General features: G+C 45.6%; 1 protein-coding gene across 5 annotated transcripts in view; it reads right to left on the bottom strand.

Annotated features, from left to right (window-relative positions):
* The window catches only part of STK32B (serine/threonine kinase 32B), a 264,439-nt gene that overhangs the window by 194,722 nt on the left and 50,704 nt on the right, over nt 1-19,013 (bottom strand). For 2 of the 5 annotated variants that reach the window (XM_081048922.1, XM_081048921.1), the window contains exon 2: nt 10,570-10,625. In XM_081048922.1, coding sequence (XP_080905048.1) covers nt 10,570-10,625 — 56 coding nt within the window. Of the gene's footprint in view, nt 1-10,569; nt 10,626-12,264; nt 12,345-12,737; nt 12,801-13,443; nt 13,906-19,013 lie in introns of those variants that run through there. The other 3 variants (XM_081048925.1, XM_081048924.1, XM_081048923.1) reach the window with 3 other exon arrangements.

Here is a 19,013-nt window from a genome sequence, read left to right as displayed (position 1 = left end):
TGTATCTATGCATATACATATTTGTGTGCACACTTACATACTGCTTAGTGGTGTATATAAGTATGTACATGCACCATGCATTTGTGTGTATAAACATATATGTGTGTGTGTGTGTATGTATACACACACACACGCACTGCTTAGTAGGGAGGGCATACAACAGTGAACAGTGAGGAAAACTGCCGCCCTCATGGAATGTCTGTTCTGGTGCAGGAGCCCAGCAACCCGGAGGACAGATGAACGAACACATGGTGTCTCCTTTAGTGACGAGTGCAATGACACAAAGGACACTAGAAAGGTACAGGGATGCGGAAATGCTTGGGGTGGGGTCTAGGGGGTGGCATTCAGGGAAGGCCCCGTCGAGGGGGCCTTTGAGCGATACCTGTATGGTATGAGCGAGCCTTGCAGAGATCTGGGGGAGGGGAATCGAGAGGGAAAGTACGGCCGGTGTAAAGTTCTGAGTGAGAAATCAATTCAGCGTGTTAGAGATGAGGGCTGGAGAGGACTGAGCAGGAAGACAGGGGCAGAGGGGGGTGTCAGCAAAACAGGCATCAGCCAGATTGCAGACAGAGCGCTGTAGGCTGGCATGAAGAGACTGGCGTTCATTTCAAGTGGCAGCCACGCGATCTAATTCATGCTTTCTCCCATCACCAGCTGCTGTGCAGACCAGGACTTTCTCTCTTCTTTCTCTCACACATCCATGCACAAGGCAGCATTTACTGAGCCTGAGCTAGCTGCTGATGGATGGCAGATAGATGATAATGACCAGTGCTGACCTCTCAGAATCTCACAGTCTGAGCGTGGAGGCAGACGAGCAACCAGAAGAGCACTCCACAGCCAAATGTGCTGTGAGATGGCAAGGCGAAGCTAAGAGGACCAGACTCTTCACGGCACGTCCCTCTAGGTGGATAACCAAACCTTTCCAGAACCCACCAGGTCAGCCAGGGAAATCCCAGCCACGCTGGCTTCAAAAAGACATGCGGCTGCATGGTCTCTGCCCCTTATTTTCACACTGAACCTTTAAGACCACTCTGAGCATTCTTGTTTTACAGAAGAGAAAACAGAGGTTTGCAGAAGCTATACAACTGGTCCAAGGTCACATGGCTAAAGGGTCCAGGACTCACCATCTCAAAAGCCTGTGCTCTTCTTTCTATGCTCTGTTGTTTCAAAAACCAAATGTCCAGTATTGTTGGCTATTGACGGATACTCTCCTCCTGACCCCTCTGCTTCCCCCACAGATTTGCAGATTTGCAGACTAAAGCTACTAGTTTCAACCCAATTTCTGTATTTGGGAGAGACGTGTGGAAACAAAACAGGCCGTATGTGGCAGTGGGGTCCTCTTCAGGCATCCAATTCATCATATGGGCTGTTTTGGGGACAAGGACGATGACAGGTGTCTGGTTCCCAGGGCAAAGATTGTGATTTTCTGATTGGTCAGGACTCTCCTGGTTGCAAATGCTGAAAGCCCAACACAATCTTGCATAAGCAAAACAGGGTGTCCGTTCCCACAGCTGCAAAGGATGGTGGATGGCTCATGAGGCTAGAAGAACACAAAGATGGCGGCACTGGTGGTGACTGCCCATGTCCCCTGTCATTCACCTCCACACACCTGAGGTTACAAACCTGTGACTCTGTGCTGGAGGGCTGTTTTCTGCCACGAACAGGGCAAGCCTACAGGAGAGGGAAGGCAGCTTGGAGCAGCCCCCCACCAACGATGAATGGAAAACTGTGCATTAACACATCAGCTGCCCTGAGGCAGGCTCTGCACTGTCCCCTAGAGGCACCACATGGAGGTGAGTCCAGATGATACCGTTGTAAGAGGCTTTGTCAAACACCCGTCCCTTTCTACATCTCTTGCGGGTGTTTCCTGGGATCACCTCCCCCCAAATTACTTGCAATCAATTGTTTCTGCCAATGTCAGCTTCTGGAGGAAGCCAAGCTCAGGCCGTCATTCGCGGGGCCAGCATTAGGGTGAGGCACGCAAGGAGACGAAAGTGCAAAATGTTAAGGAGGCAAGCGCAGACCTTCATTTGCAGGAGCCTGGGAGCGATGCCTCCTTAAATTCTGCACCCAGCTCCACCCAACAGGGCGCCCTCTCTCCACTCGCTCCTTACATCTGTGTCTGCTTGTCTGCTTTGCACCTTACAGATAGACCTTCACCTTCACCAATGGCTGAGGAAAATGGCCACCAACACATGCAGACCTGTTGTCTTACAGCACATCATTCAGGAGGAGAAAAGAACAAGCCTTTCCCTTCCAATTCTGTGGAAGGATTCTGAACGGCTGAGCAAGCCCTGGTCTAGCGGAATAGGGACTGTGGCTAATACGGCCTGATCACATGCCCATCTCAGAGGGTGAGTAGGGGACAATGATTGACAGTCCCTTGGTCTCCAAGGAGTGGGGACATGTTCTCCAAAGGAAAGGGTGTTATTATGATAAGACAGAGGAGACTGAAAACCATGCTGGGCAGTCAAAACCAGCAGCTACTACAGTTCTCTTCTCTTTCCATTTGACAGATGAGAAAAATTAAGCTTCAGAGGTTAATTTACTTTCGCAGGTATCCACAATGAACACAGAACAGTCAGCCTGACCCCCGAATTGTGTTTCCACTGGATGTGTAGAAATACTCTGCTCTGCCTCAACTGTCCCAGAATTCAGTCGTAAAAGGGTTATAAAAAAATCCGTAAATTCTTGCTAAAACCAATGGAGTGCTTGCAGCTGTTTACTTTGGTGCAGCACTGGGGAAGCCAACTTCTCCCAGAATGAAAGTAAAATGAGGTTTCTGTGAATTCACATGTGCTTTTTCTTGATAACCAAGGCTATTATCATAGTTTAACAATGAAATGTCTTTCTGGAAAACTCTCAATAAAGGCCAGATATCAAATCTGCCAAAAACAGAAAGCAAAGATAAAATACTCAGTCTGAGGAAGGTGGTTTTCTTCATCCTATGCCAGCCCACTTCCACCTTGAATTCCATAATAGTCGTGTAGACCTCTGCATGTACCGTGAAAGGCAGCAATTATTTGGTACTCTGACCAGAACAAACTTATATCCTATTGCCGTGAAGTTAACTAACTTCATCCTGAATACCAGAAGTTTCTATATATTTCACATGAGTTTGGGTGTCACCAAAAAGTTGCTATGACCCAAGAGTGACTTCAAAATAGAACCCTTAGATAGCTTGCATTTGTTTCAAAAGATCCATTACAACCATATTTAACACATTTATGCTCTGGACAACAGGTCCTGAGAGCCAAGCAACCAAGCAAACAGCAGCACAAGTGGAGGCAGAAAAGGCAGACAAACTTTCAGGGAATGATGACGGGATATAACCAATTTAAATATCACAAGGCCGCATGCTGACAGGTTTGGTAGTATGGCATGAATGGATGCCAAGGGCTCAGGATCAAAATCGTCAGTGGCATGAGGGTAAAAGCAATATGCTTCTGGATTCTATGTGGTGCCAACTGTGCTGTGGATTAAAAGACATACTTCAGTTTTCCTTAAGTCATAAAATGCTCAACATGAGACCGACAACCAACCGAAAGTAAACGTTCCACCGGATTTTAAAATGTTTTGTTGTTGTTGTTGAAGTTCATCCACTATCCATGAGATTATAGGCAAACTTCCTAAATTCTCTGGGCCACAACTCCTCTTCTGAGAAATCTAGAGACGGGAAACCTCCCTGTGGCGCATAAGCTCTGCGCCAATCTCTGGCGGGCCCCTAACGATCTCATGGAGGGGTGGACTGTAAGCAGCACAGCGAAGAGGGAAAAAGGCATCTGAGATTCGTGCCCACACCCCCACCAAGAGACTGAGCAGTGTGAGTTCAGCCAAGCTGACTGCTTGTTAAAAGCACATTGTCAGAGAAATACAATAGAATCCAAAGTTTCTACGTAATATTCAGTATCCAGGATGTTATCCAAAAACAACTCAACATATAAAGAACCAGGAAAATGTGACCCATTCTCAACAGAGGTGAATCCTAAGATGACCCACATGTTGGAATTACCAGAAAGGACATTAAAATAGCTGTTACAGCTATGACCATGCTGCATAATACAAAGGGCAATATGGTATAAATGAATGAAAATATAGGAAACCTAAGCAAAGAGAGAGAAACTATTTTTTATCAAGAATTCCCACCTATGGGCCGGCCCAGTGGCTCAGGTGGTTAGAGCTCTGTGCTCCTAACTCCAAAGGCTGCCAGGGGGCCAGTGGGCTCTCAACCACAAGGTTGCTGGTTCAACTCCTCGAGTCCCGCAAGGGATGTGGGCTCTGCCCCCTGCAACTAAGATTGAACACGGCACCTTGAGCTGAGCTGCCTCTGAGCTCCCAGATGGCTCAGTTGGTTAGAGCATGGGCTCTGAACAGCGGGGTTGGCGGTTCAATTCCCACATGGACCAATGAGCTGCGCCCTCCACAACCAGACTGAAGAAAATGAGCTGCCACTGAGCTTCCAGCGGGGATGGCTCAGTTGGTTAGAGCACAAGCTCTCAACAACAAGGTTGCTGGTTCAATTCCCGCATGGGATGGTGGGCTCTTCCCCCTACAACTAAAGATTGAAACGGCAACTGGACTTGGAGCTGAGCTGCGCCCTCCACAACTAGATTGAAGGACAACGACTTGGAGCTGATGGGCCCTGGAGAAACACACCGTCCCCCAATATTCCCCAATTGAAAAAAAAAAAAAAGATGAGCAGGGCAGCTCTTAATAAACAAATAAAAAAAACTTAATACAAGGAAGTATAGCTATAAAGGCAATAGATAAATTAAATGGGGAATGTAAATATTCAATTAATCCAAAACAATACAGGAAAGGAGAAACAAAAAGAGAGGGATGGAGGGAGGCAGGTAAAGACAGAGAGGGAAATCATGGTAGACCTAAATAAAACCTTACCAATGATTCGTTTACTATGAATGGACTAAATACTCCAAGTAAAGGGTAGAGAATGTCAGAATGGATTTAAAGAAAAGTAAAACCTAACTATATGCTAGTTAAATATAAAAATATAGATAGAATAAAAGTAAATGTATGGAAAAATATATGGCATGAAAACAGTAAACTCAAGTAGGTTGAAATGGCCATATTAATCTCAGAGAAAGTAAGCTTCGAAATAAAGATTATTGGCAGAGGCAGAGAACATTTCACAAAGATAATAAGGTCAATTCATCATGAGGACATAACAATCATAAATATGTATGTGCCTAACAACAGGTCTTCAAAGTATAAGAAGCAAAATGGACAAAATAAAGAAGAAACAGCTCCACAGTAATAATTGGTGATTTTACACAACTGTCTCAGAAATGGATAAAACGAGATTTTTAAAACACTAAAGACATAGAATATCTGAATAACATTATTAACCACTTCTACTTAATTGATATTAAGTTGAGAAAATTCCATACACAAATGGTTTCATTCATATACCCTATCAAACATTTAAAGAAATAACACCAATTTTACAGCATCTTTCAGGAAAATGAAAAGGAAAATACCCCAACTCATTTTGCAAAATGAGTATAATCCTAAAAACAAATTTGACAAAAACCTACAGGAAACTACAAAATAACTTTCACAACTAATAATTTAATTAGCAAGATTTCAGGAGACAAGATTATGATACAAAAATCAATTGTATTTTTATATCTAGCCATAAACAATTTAAAATTAAATTTAAAACAACTCCATTAAAATAGTGTCCATAAAACCCCTCATAAACTATTTAGGGAAAAATTTAATACAACAAAGGGCAAAGACCCTGCCCACAAAATTACGAAACATTGCAAAAATAAAGAATATCTAATAATAAATAAACGTAAAAAGGAACAGACGTACACCATGTTTGTGAATTAGGAGCCTCAATGCTCTCAAGATAACAATTATTTTCAAATTGATACATAGAGCTAATGTAAACCCAATTATGATTCCACCAGTTTTTTGTAGAAATTGACAAGAAATTCAAAATTTCTGTGAAAAACCATACACCCAAAATATCCAAAACAATCCTGCAAAAGAATAAACTTGGAGGATTTACGCTACCTGATTTCAAGACTTACTGTAAACCTACAGTAATTAAGACAGTCTGGTACTCATATATGTAGGTCAGATGAAGAGAATAGAGCTCAGAAGTAGACCTCCCACTTATACAAGGCATCTGATTTTTCACAAGGACACCAAAGCAATCTAATGAGCGAAGGAAAGATTTTTCAAGAAATGGGTATCCATATACAAAAGAGACCTCAACCCTTACTTCACATCATACAAAAAACTGAATTCAAAATGAATCATAGAACAAGATCTATATCTTAAAGCCATAAAGACTTTAGAAAGTAAATACAGGAAAAAACTGTGACTTGAATATGGTTGTTGTTTTTTTCGAGCCAGGTTTTCTTATACAACTCACATAAAGCAATAACCCTAAAAGGAAAAACTCAATAAATGAGACCTCATCAAAATTTAAAATATCTGTGCATCAAAACACACCACTAAGAACATAATGCTACGTGAAATAAGTCAGACAGAGAAAGACAAATACCACATGATCTCACTTATATGTGGAATCTAAAGAATAGAATAAATGAACAAACTAGTCAGAAACAGTCTCAGAGACATAGAGGAAAAACTGAGGGTTGCTAGATGGGAGGGGGGTGGGGATGAGGGAGAAGGTGAGGGGATTAGAAAGCACAGTCAGTAACCACAAGATGGCCACGGGGATAGGAAAGTCAATTTGGGGAACGTAATCAATCATGTTATAAAGATTTTGTAGGGTATCCGATGGACACTTGTCTCATTAGGGAGACCACCTCAGGGATGATATAGATGCCTGATCACTGCACTGTACACCTGAAGCTGAACAATAATGAATGTCAACTACAATTTTATGTATACACACACACACACACACACACACACATACACATAGTCACAAGAAGTGGAGTACAGCATAAGGAATACAGACAGTGGAAACATAATGGCTGTGTGCGATGTCAGAGGGGTAGTAGATTGGGGGAGGGGGTTATCACTGTGTGAGGGGTATAAATGACAAATGTCTAACTATTACAGTGTTTTGTACACATGAAACTAATAAAAAAACTAAAAAAGAAAAAAAAGGTAAAACAATTAATAGGTAAACCACAGCCTCGTAGAGAGCAGTCTCATGTCTGACAAAGGACTGGTACCCAGATATATATACCACACCTCAGTAATAATCAGGCAATCAACGCAGTTTTTTAAAATGGAAAAAGTTCTGAACAGAAACTTCACAAATGAAGATATATGACTGGTCATTAAGCATATAATAAATGTTCATCATCATTACTCATCAAGGAAATGCTAATTAAAACCACGCTGACATACTATTAAACACTCATCAGAATACCTAAAGTGAAAAATATGGATAGCACCACATGTTGGCAAGGAAGTGAAGCAAATGGAACTCTTAGTAGGCGTATAAAATGGTACAGCCACATTGGAAAGTCTTTGGGCAGTTGTGGAAAAATTAAACAAACACCTACTCTATATCAAGCAATTCCAATCCCAGATATTTACCCAAGAGAAATGAAACATGCTCACACAAAAAAAGACTTCACAAAGTTTCATAGCAACTTTATGCAAAACAGCAAAACCTAAAAACAGTCCTGGAGTCCATCACGATGAAAATGGACCAACAAACTGTGATACAGTAATAGAATGGAATATTATTCATCACTAAAAAGAAAATAAAGTGCTGAGACACAGCAAATGGATGAATCTCAAAAACACTATTCTATAAAAACCTTATGCGAAATGCAAAACATTATGAAGCCTTATAGAATATCGTACTCGTATGATTTCACTTACGTTCGTTATAGAACAGACAAATCTAATCTATAGAGGGTGCAGTGGTTGAAGTGCAGATGAGCTTTTGCTGGAAAGCGTCAACAGGGACCTTTTGGATAACAGTAATATCCTACATCTCGGTAGAGGTTCAAGTTACACAGGTGTATACATTTTTACTCAGCAAATGTAAACTTAAGATTTGTGCATTTCATTATATGCATATTTTATACTAAAAGAAAAACTGCAGACAGATCTCTTTGCTGAAATATTTAGGAGGAAGTGTACAGATATTTGCCGTTTACTATAAAATTCATTAAAAAAAGATAGATTGATGGATGGTTAGCATAGCTATTTCATAAAATAAGTTTGGTAAATGTTAATTGTAGAATGTGTGGTGGACATGCGTGTTGACTATAAAATTCTTTCAACTTTGCTGTATGTTTGCAAATTTTTAAACTAAAGTGTTAGAAAATATTATGTAGACATCTACTGTGTTTCCCCGAAAATAGGACCTAAACAGAAAATAAACCCTAGCACGATTTTTCAGGATGATCGTAATATAAAATAAGCCCTACCATAGTTCCCCGAAAATAATACCGGGTCTTATATTAAATTTTGCTCCAAAAGTTGCAGTAGGGCTTATTTTATATTACGAGCATCCTGAAAAAAATCATGCTAGTGTTTATTTTACGGCCATCTACAGAAAGGGTACTTTTTGAAGTCTGAATTCAGTATCCTCCAAAATCACACTGTATACCCATACCTCGTGGGTTTTTCTCCATCAGTGTTTTTCAGACTGCACTTTAATTATCTGTTTATTTCTCTGTCTCTTGCAAGTATCTGAGAGATCCTCAAAAAGCAGGCACCATATCTCATTCATTTTTGTAACCTCAGAATCTAGAACAGGGTCCAGAACAAAGTGATGGTCTGTATTGTAGATGGATGGAAGGAAGGATGGAAGGATGGAAGGATGGATGGATGGATGGAAGGAAGGATGGAAGGATGGAAGGACGGAAGGACGGATGGACGGATGAAAGGAAGGATGGACGGATGAAAGGAAGGATGGAAGGATGGATGGATGGTGGATGGATGGATCTTTGGATGGATGAGTGAATAAATGGACAAATGAATCCAAGAATGAAGAAATGAACCTAAGCTGGCTAATTTTCTATCAATTCTACACAAACTGCCAATAACAGGACAAGACACAGATTTAAGAGAAAACTCAATGACAAGGCTCCCGTTAAACCCAGAGCTCCGCAGTTTTCCAGAAGAATGAGTGCCACGCAACATCACAAGCCTTGCCAAGTCTTGTCCCACCATTCATCAGCAGTGACATGTCACATATGGTGAGATGTTCTGGGAATTTAAATGGACACAACAGCCTGCTGTCCCAGTGCTCTGCTTATGTCCAAACAAATGCCCTTCCAAGTAAGACCCAGGCCTGCCTCTTACTACCACCACCTACTTAAAAGCACATATGTTAATAGTTAAACTACTGCCTAGTAGGGGAAAGCACCCAAGCAGTGAGGGGATAAGTACTAACTGAGCAGAGGTTTGGATTTTGTGCTATGCACTCCCCTGTATCATCTCATCTGTTTTTCACAACAGCCTGATGTGAAGACATCCACATGCTCAATTTACGTGACAAAACAGGCTCAGCCTGGACCTGGCTGGCACTGGAACCCTGCTGTGCCTGACTGCCAACTGTGTGCCTTGCTCCCTGTGCCAGCCAGGCTGCCCTGCAGGCTCATAAACCCTCGCTGACGGCCACTCCCGAGGAAAATCCTTGTTTGCCTGAGCATATTGTGTAAGGATGAGCTGCTCCTTATAAACACAAAGGAATCCTGGATTAAACTCGAAGGAGTCCTCGAACACCCCTCTAAAACAGAGCCCAACCCAGGAGGGTGAGGGGAGCAGCCCTTAGATGGAGAACTTAGTTAAAGGGGACAGATAAATGAATAAAGAAATGTGGTATATAGGCACAATGAAAGCCTTAAAAAAGAAATTCTGTAGTATGCTACAACATGGATGGACCTTGAGGACACTGCCCTAAGTGAAATAAGCCAGTCCCAGAAGGACAAATGCTGCATGAAACAAGCCAGTCACAGAAAGACAAATGCTGCATGATTCCATGTACCTGAGGTCTCTAAAACAGCCAAATTCATAGAGCCAGAGAGTGGAATGGTGGTTTTCAGGATGGCAAGTCAGTAACTAATGGGCATTAAGTTCAGTCAAGCAACATGAATAAACTCTAGAGATATGCTGTACAGCATTGTCTATACTCAACAATATGTCGTACACTTAAAATTTTAAGAGGGTAGATCTCATGTTAACTATTCTTTCCAAATAAATTTTTTTAATAAAATGCCTGTGTTGTAGGAAGGAGCTGATATTGGCCATCTCATAAGTATGTGGGGGTTTTGTTCTTTCCACTTTCCTCATTTAGATCCTCAAGGAAGAAACAGCATTAGTGATCTTGAAATAATTACCACTGTAATTCACCTAAACCAGGGCTGCGGTGGAAATTTAATTTTCAGAATGAAATTACAGCGAACCTAAAGGAAACTATTCAGACTTCCTTTTACATTTCACATTTGGCAAATCCAGATCTTTCTGTCAAACAGGACATTCCCAGTGCCCAGCAAGCATCAGAAAACCAGACACACAAACGCGCGCATATGCATAAGCCCAAGGGTCGGGACTTACATATGTTTTGTGGATGAAATTTTTAAAGATCATTCTTACCTTTCCAAAACTCCCTTTACCAATGGCCCGTAGAATCTGAAAATGGTCAAAGTTGACTGCAAAAGAAAAAGGGGGGAGAAAGTCAGATTTGCCAAACCTTGTATTGGTTCTTGAACCTTCTTACCTACATACCTAACCATTTATTCCAAATGGCTAATGGCTTCAATTCTCTTGTATTTGCCGTGGCGGCACTCCACCACGGAATGGATGCTTCTCGGCATTTTCCACCCCCCCACCCCCCAACACGTACATTTGGCAGTTAACACCTTTTCCGGTGGGTACAGAGAACGAGAGACATCTTTTGGGCCCACGAGACGGGATGACAGAGAAAAAGTTGGACACGTGGGCTGCCAACTTCTTGTACGTGCTGTTGTCCCCTTCACCAGGATGACCTTTCCCCACTTGTGGTCCCCATCTCGTCCACCTGACGCTCTAATCTTAAACACTCAGACATCAGATTCCCTGAGTCCAAGAAGCTAAGCCTGACTCCTGTATGGAGACTGAATCGTCAGCTGCCGCGACCACATCGTGGCCCTTGTGAGCTGCTGGGAGATGAGGACAACAGTCTCTCACTCGTCTCCTGGTGCTATCATGTCTCACGCCTCCCCTTCATGCCATATTTCTTGCTAGGGTTCCATACTCTTGCTATTTCTGTTGCCTCACTCCAGTGTGGCTTCTCCCCATACCCCAATGCGTAGCCACTGAATCCACCGGACGCCTTTCTGTCTTCCCTTTACTTGGCCACTCACTCCTTTTGGAAAACACCGCCTGGCTTCCATGGCAGGGCACCTCTCACTTTCCCACCTTGTTTCAGCTCCTCGTGCCCACATAGCTTCGTCCTCCCAAACATTAAACCCTGGAGCCCACCGAGTCTCCATTGCGCAACCTTCCCCTTCACACTGGCTGCGAAGTCTTCCATCACCATCCAACTGCCATCGGCTCTCCAAGGCTTCTCTCCAGGCTATGCCTGGAGAACCAACCCAAGCCCCCTCACAGCTCCTCTCAGAGGCTTCCATGGGTCAGAAGGAAAACCCAGGATGAGTGGTTCACCATTCATTGGACTTCACAAGCTCAATGCCTGGAACTCATCCTGGACTCTTCTCTCTCCCAACCCCATATCTGATTCTTCATCAGTTTAGGTCAGTTTTACCTCCACACCATCTCTCCCGTCTCTCTGCGTCTGGGGCCACACTCGCCTCTAATCCACCAGCATCTCCTGCCTGGACCACCACAGGGGTCTCCCACCATCCCCTCTTAAGTCTCCTGTCCTGACATACGCCGCGCTGCAGGCAGGGGGCCTTACCCTCGGCTCACACCCCTCCAATGCCCATTCCACTGCTCTCAGGAGACAGAGCAAGTTCCTCCCAATGGCCACTAGGTCCTTTACAATCGGGCGCCTGTCACGTTCCCTGCCTCAGCTCCCCGTCACGTCCCCTGCCTCACCTCCACCCGTCACGTCCCCTGCCTCACCTCCACCCGTCACGTCCCCTGCCTCACCTCCACCCGTCACGTCCCCTGCTTCACCTCCACCCGTCACGTCTCCTGCTTCACCTCCACCACACTCCCCACACCCACTGAGCTCCAGACACACAAGTTTTCTTTCTGTCCCCGTGTCTTTAACACTCTTCTCCTGCCCTACACCTGTTAACTCTGGCTACCCTTCCTCCTTGAGCACCCGGAGATGGCTGCCCTCACCCTCCAGACGAAGTCCGCTGCCCCGTCATATGCTCTCACAGCACTGTGGGACTGTCCTTCAAAATACATCATTCTGTATAATTTTACATGGAGTTGTGTATTTCATTAAGATCACTATCCCCCTCCCCCAGACTTTAAGCTCCCTGAGGTCAAAGGCCATGTTTGTTTTTCTTCCATTGTATCCCTAACTCCTAACACAGTGTTAGTACATGGTCAATATTCAACAAATATTCTTCAACTAATGGAATGACTGAGAGAAAATCTCCACATTCATGGTGCCAAATACGACTCTGGTACATAGTGAGTGCTTGGGAAATATTCTTTAATTAGATTGGATTACAGCCAATTTCCAATAACTAGGAAATACATGTTATTTACAAAAGATAAAGTGAATTGATTAGTTTGCTACATAATGGGGAGCAGGATATGGGGAAGTGAACACATACCATTAGTTCCCTGGATATTAAACTTACGCAACAGAAGATAATTATGTTGAGTCCTGTCCCCGCCAAGCCAAAGTCAGAATTGAGTGTGCCATCTAATAACGCGTAATATGCTTAGCATAGAGAGACAGGGTTAATGGTTAACGTAGCAAAGCCTTGGTGCTTTGACCTAGATTGGTTTCCTTGGAGAATAACCTGCCAGGGCCAGAAAGTCCATATTTTCACTTCTTCCCCACTCACCAAAGGTCAAGGGAGAAGAGAAAAGGAATGGGCTTGGGCTGCACTTGTAATGTGACCAGCAACAAGCTAGGAACTGTACACACCCTGTCACGAGCCCCGGGTTCCGCAAGGCAGACCCTGCTGCTGGCATTTGCCACCTGCTCTCCTATCAGCACTCAACACGGCGGTCCCCTGAGGCCCCAGGCGGTGCCACGCTGCCATGTCGCTGCGCTGTGGGTCCACCGGCCTGGAAAGCTTTCCTCCAACTCCCCTTATTTTGGGGAAAACGCCTCTCTGGCCTTGGATGTGCATTTGTCCTGCTCTCTCTCTGGAAGCTTTTCCCCCACACACACACCACTTTCTCCTTGGGGCTATCTCTAAACCTTCTCCAGGGAGCGGCAGAACCTGGCCCAGTAGGCTCACCCCCAGCCCTACCACAGTCTGCATGGCTTTGGATGAGTCACTTGGCCTGTGTGCCACACTCACCCCCTCTGTAAAACGGGGACATGGTGCCTACCTTCCAGAAGAGCAACTTCTCAAAAAGCCCCAGCTGTTTGCATTGGGGGAGCCGAGCAATCCTGGTTTCCCCCAGGAGGGGTATTTCCCTGAACAGCCCTGGCCTCTTGCCCCACCAGAGGTGGCGAGAGTCGTCTGAGTGGAGAGGTGAGTGGCTCCAAACGGAAAGGAGGGAAGACCAAGCAGCCTATTTCTGCTCATCCTGCTCTCTCTTGGGAATCTGTCTTCATGGAGCATTTTTTTACTCTGTTCCTTCTTGCCAGAAGCTTTTCAGGGCCAGCCACCGTGTGGAGAGGTCAGTGAGGTCCAGCGTTGTCACCGAACATGAGGTGGGTCTGGTTAATTCTGGGCTCCAGAATCCGGGTGCCCAGAGCTGCCACCCTCCTGTGCCCCACTCCTCCAGGCCAGCTTTCTCCCTCCTAAGGCTTGGTTCTCCACTGGCCTCCTCTTTTGTCTCGTAACTGGAAAGGAGCGTTAATTACTGAGCAAACTGGCAAATGTCGAAAGCTATTATTTTAATAATCAGTATTACAACGCTGTAAATAATCTCACACATCCATATACCTTACAAAATGTGTGTTCCTGGGGGCATTTAACATAATGCACAAGCAAAGAGGTACTTATTTCATGTTTATTTCCTTATTGGACTAGATTGGATTTAAATGACTTTAAGCATATGGCCTGTGTTTTCCATTTCCTTGGCATCTCCCTGAGACCTGGTACACTGATGCTTACATAATAGTAGCTACCTGAATACACGTGGAATAAGGGAAAGGGTGCCATTTAGTTGACAGGCACACTGAAATGGCTTCAGTTGTGAGGGTGCCAAGCCACAGGCGGTCCTAGAAATCACATCATCACAGAGTTGTTTGCCCAGAGCAAGAGGAATTGTCTGGGAATACGTGGGGGTGGAGGGTGGCGTTGAAGCCTGGATTTCTTAGGGCGACTGTCTTTTGCTGATTTGCCCGAGACCTTCCTCATTTCAGCACTGCAAGTGCTGTATCCCTAGAAACCTCGGAGTCCTGGGAGCTCCGGGGCAGTCGGTGATCCGTAGATTTCTAGATCATTAAACTGTCCCACCTGAAGAAGTACGAGCACCGCTGAGCTGCCCAGGGGACAGAGAGGTGCATTGTTGAATAGCACTGTCTGTTCAAACCACCAGACACTTAGCGAGGGTTGCCGAGGGTGGCCGTGCTGCTAAGGCAGAAACAAGTGGCACACACTGGCGCCAAAAGCAGAGCCAAGGGTGCCAGTGACTTCACTCAAAACACAAGAGCAGTGACACCTGCCTGGAGGGCTGTCACACAATGACATGACAGACTGTAAAGTAACAGGTTGATCTGTCCAGCCAGGCTCACCTCCCCTTCTTCCTTGATAAGGAAACCTCAGGTGTGTGTAGGGACCAGGGTCGCCGAGTCCACGCACTGAGTCACAATTGATCTAATCCGGTGACAGTCATCGGGATCACTGGAGGCTTGTTAGGGCAGATCGTGCAGCCCCCTCCTGAGTTTGCAGGGAGGGGCCAGAGAATTTGCATTTCTAATAAATTCACAAGGGATACTGATGGTCCGGGGCCGTCTAATTAACTTGGACAATTCTGTCCCAATTCCACAATTCTGTCCACAATTCTGTCCCATTCCTGCAGCTGGCAGTGACCTTGTGACACAAGTCTAGTCAATGAGATCTAAGCAGAGGATTAATGGGGGTGTTTCTGGGGAAAGCATTTTGTCCTAATGAGAAGGGACAGACACAGATGGAGTGACTCTTCCCGCCTCCCACCTCTTCCTGCCATGAATGTGGATGTGATGTCTGGCGCTGCAGCAGCCACCTGGGACTAGGAGACAGAAACACAAGCACAAGGCCAAGACAGGTGTGGAGAAGCCACTTCCTGTTGTTGGGGATATCACGTGAGGTACGATGATCACGACGATTCTGCAGGCGTGCCTTTTCCCCATTTTCCACCCTTATGGCACAATACTAGCCTGATTAAATTACGACGAAACATTTCACGGGTGATAAAGCTAGAACTGTATCAGTGCCCGTTAAGTTATGGATGGGGATTATCACAGTGAGTAAATCTGGTTGTCCTGTCTTGCGAGCCAATGGCCTCTTTTCTCATTTCCACCAGACCAATTATTTCTAATGAATTTCATAGCACTCTTTCAACATGCACTATTCACGACGCAGTTGATTCAGGGAGCCAAGCATGAATTTTCAAGACAGCCAGTTACTCTTTCAAACAATCTCTAAAGGAGATCAGCTCCAGTCAGTACCCTGTAGAAATACATGCCTTTAAACATCACACACTTCAAGCAAAGAAAGGAAGCAAATGTCCCCTTCCCGGCTCCCTAAAAGCTGAAATGCGCTTATTCCTTGTACCGCTGGTGCTGCACACAGACTGCACATGGGCTGGTCACACATGCGAAGGAAATTTCACCCCAAAATACTAATTTCCGACATCATTTCAAGAAGTGGAAGATCTGTGAAACTGGCCCTCCAATGGCCCCTGACCGCTGGACAGTAGAATCTCTGATTCACCACTGGCCAGGCCTGCCCGTGGTCACTGGACTGTGGTAGAAAGGGGTCTGACAGATGGAGTAGGTGGTGAGGGACACAGGTGGAAGGGGGGGGCTGGTGTCCCACACAGGTAGCTTTAAACCTAGCCCCACCATTTTCATCAGTATAAAACTGAGGAAAGAAATTAACTTCCTCAAGCCTTGATTTTCCCATCAGGCAAATGGGGGTAGTGATGTCTACCTCCCTACATTGTGGGGGGGGGCACAGGCAATGACATAGCTAAAGACTAACTCAGCAAATGGACCCTCAACCTGGTCAACAAAGCATCTCAGAATCTTAGACTGCTCATCTCTAAAATGGGGTCATGCTTGTCTGGAGGGATTTTTCTCGGGATAAGACGATTCCATAATCAGCACATAATGACAGTGATTATTTGGTTTAGGTTTTGTCTCTCCTTGGTACAGCGATAATACAGGTATCCCAGTGACTCCTAGAGAAAAGGGCTACGTCCTGTGCATTGCTGTATCCCAGGTGCCTGACAGGTAACACAGAGTCATAATCAAGCAAGATAACTGACAGGCGTGAATGGATGAGCAGTGCCGTGAGGGACAGGAAGGTGGCTTCCCAGGGACTAGGAAATGAGACCACCTTCTCTGATCTCCTCACCGACAGCAGGGAGGACCCAGCTGCACCACGCATCCCTATAAAACCCTATCCAAAGAGTAGTTACCAGGTGAGAAAATAAAGATCCCCAGAGTAGATACACACTTGTTAAAGTGATACATGAGTGTGTGCTACGTGCCAGGCCCTGTGCTGGGGACTGGAAACCAGCAGTAAACAGAACACTCAAAATGACCCTCCATCCGTGGAGCTGACCTTCTGGAACAAAGAGGCAAATAATCCACCAGCCTGTAACTCGCTGGTAGAAAACGGTAAATTCTATAAAGAAAAATAAATCAACGTGTATTAGTTTCCTAGTGCTGCTATAACAAATTATCACAAACACAGTGGCTTAAATAACACAAATTTATTGTCTGACAGTCCCAATGTCAGAAGTCTGACATGGGTCTCACTGTACTAAAATCAAGATGTCAGCAGGGCTGAGTTCCTTGTGGAGGTTCTGGGTGGGAGGGGAATGTGTTTCTTTGCCTTTTCCAGCTTCTAGAGGCACCTGCATTCCTTGGCTGATGGTCCCATGTCACTCCAACCTCTGCTTCTACCATCCAATCGCCTTCTCTAACCTGCCCGCCTCCCTCTTTGCCACAGAAGGACCCTGGTGATTACAACAAACCCACGTGAACGATCCAGGATCACCTCCCCATCTCAAGATCCTTCATGTAATCACTTCTGCAAAGTCCCTTGTGCCGTGTCATATAACGTACACACAGGTTCCAGCACTCAGACATGGACATCGTGGAGGCGGGCATTGTTCTGCCCACCCCACCAGGCGAAGGGATAGAAAGTGACCGTGCTGGGAACAGGAGCTGCAATTTTACACCAGGTGGTCAGTGCAGGCCTTTCTAAGGAGAACACAACTGAGCAGCTTCCATGAAGCAAGTGAGAGAACGTGCCACGCAGATATTTCAGGGGTGGTCCTGTAGGTGGAGGGACAGCAAGTGCAACGACACTTGGCAGGAAAATGCATGATGGTCTCCAGGAAAAGCAGGCAGGCAAGGATGGCTGGAGTGCAGCTTGCGAAGCAGAGAAAATGGAGGGGGGTGAGGTCAGAGGGTAATCAGGAGCAGGTCATACAGGGCAGGGGGTAAGGCTTTAGGAGGCTTTTCTAAACTTGATGAGAAGGTACTACAGGGTTCTGAGTAGTAGGGGAAAGAAAAGTGTGGTCTGGTGGTGTTTGTTTAAGCCGTTCAGGAATATCTAAATTTAGATGCAATCTCAGGGAGACAAAACTGCCACATGATGGTAATTAGGAACATGGGCTCCCAGCAACTGTATTATAGTCTGCTAAAGAAAGTGTATCTGAAAAGATAAAGTGGGCACACAGGATTTTTAGAGCAGTGGAACTACTCTGTGTGACACCACTATGCTGGACATATGTCATTACACACCTGTCCAAATGCACAGAATGGACACCCCACGCGTGACCCCTCATGTAAACCATGGACGCAGGGGAACTACGTGTCAATGGGGGTTCATAACTGTAACAAAGGTGCCCCTCTGGTGGAGGGGGTGCTGCCAGTGGGGGAGGCCCTGCATGTGGGGGCAGGAGAATATGGGAACTCTCTACTTTCCCCTCAATTTTGCCATGAGCCTTGAACTGCTCTAAAAACGCAAGTCATAATAATAAAAGACAAACAAAGACAGAGTGGGTGCTCAGCCAGCCCCCCAGGGCAGGGAGAGGCAAAGCCAATCTGCAGCAGAGTTGCCCCAGCCTGTCCACACATGGAGGACAGGGACAGGGACAGGGACATTGTCCTGAGTAGATTCAGGTGTGCTCTCTCATTTCTCTACGGGGTGCTGATCCTGCCAGGAGCAGGGGACGTCGCAGGTAACGGGGCGCTGCTCCCAGCAGCGCATAGCCCAGCAGGGGACAAGCACAGGTCCCACAGACACAGAAGCAGGTGCTGGCCGCCTCAGAATCAGGCACAGGTAGGAGATGGATCCGTTCCATCCTGTAGAGACCGTCACGGAAAGTTTTAGAAAGCACAGCAGCCTGAGTGTGGGTTTGAGGAATAAAGGGGGAGAGGGGAGAGAAGAAGTAGGAATTCCAGGAAAAGCAACAAGAAAACAAGAACCCAGTGGCATGAGTGGATGAGTTCCCAGAAGAGAGGGATGGGGTATAAGTGGGAAGGAATGAGTAAGTGGGGTGAGGAAGGTCAACCCACTAGATCACCAGGCATGTGTCCAGGGCATGGACGCGTCCGGCCTCAGGGAGCCTGAAAAGCATTGCAGATGGGGGTCCACGTCCCCTTGGTCACCAAGCTGCCCTCCCTGGGACAGGTGCAAACTCCCAGGAACTTGAGTTTCAGTAAGCGGTGATTTGAGACAGGAGATGAGACCACTGCAGTTCTCAGAGAGATACCCTTGCTGTGAATT

This window comes from Rhinolophus hipposideros, assembly GCF_964194185.1.
Source record: "Rhinolophus hipposideros genome assembly, chromosome: 1".
In the NCBI taxonomy this organism is placed as follows: Eukaryota; Metazoa; Chordata; class Mammalia; order Chiroptera; family Rhinolophidae; genus Rhinolophus; species Rhinolophus hipposideros.
Note: the sequence above shows the minus strand (reverse complement) of the source record. Positions and strands in the feature narration are given on the sequence as shown.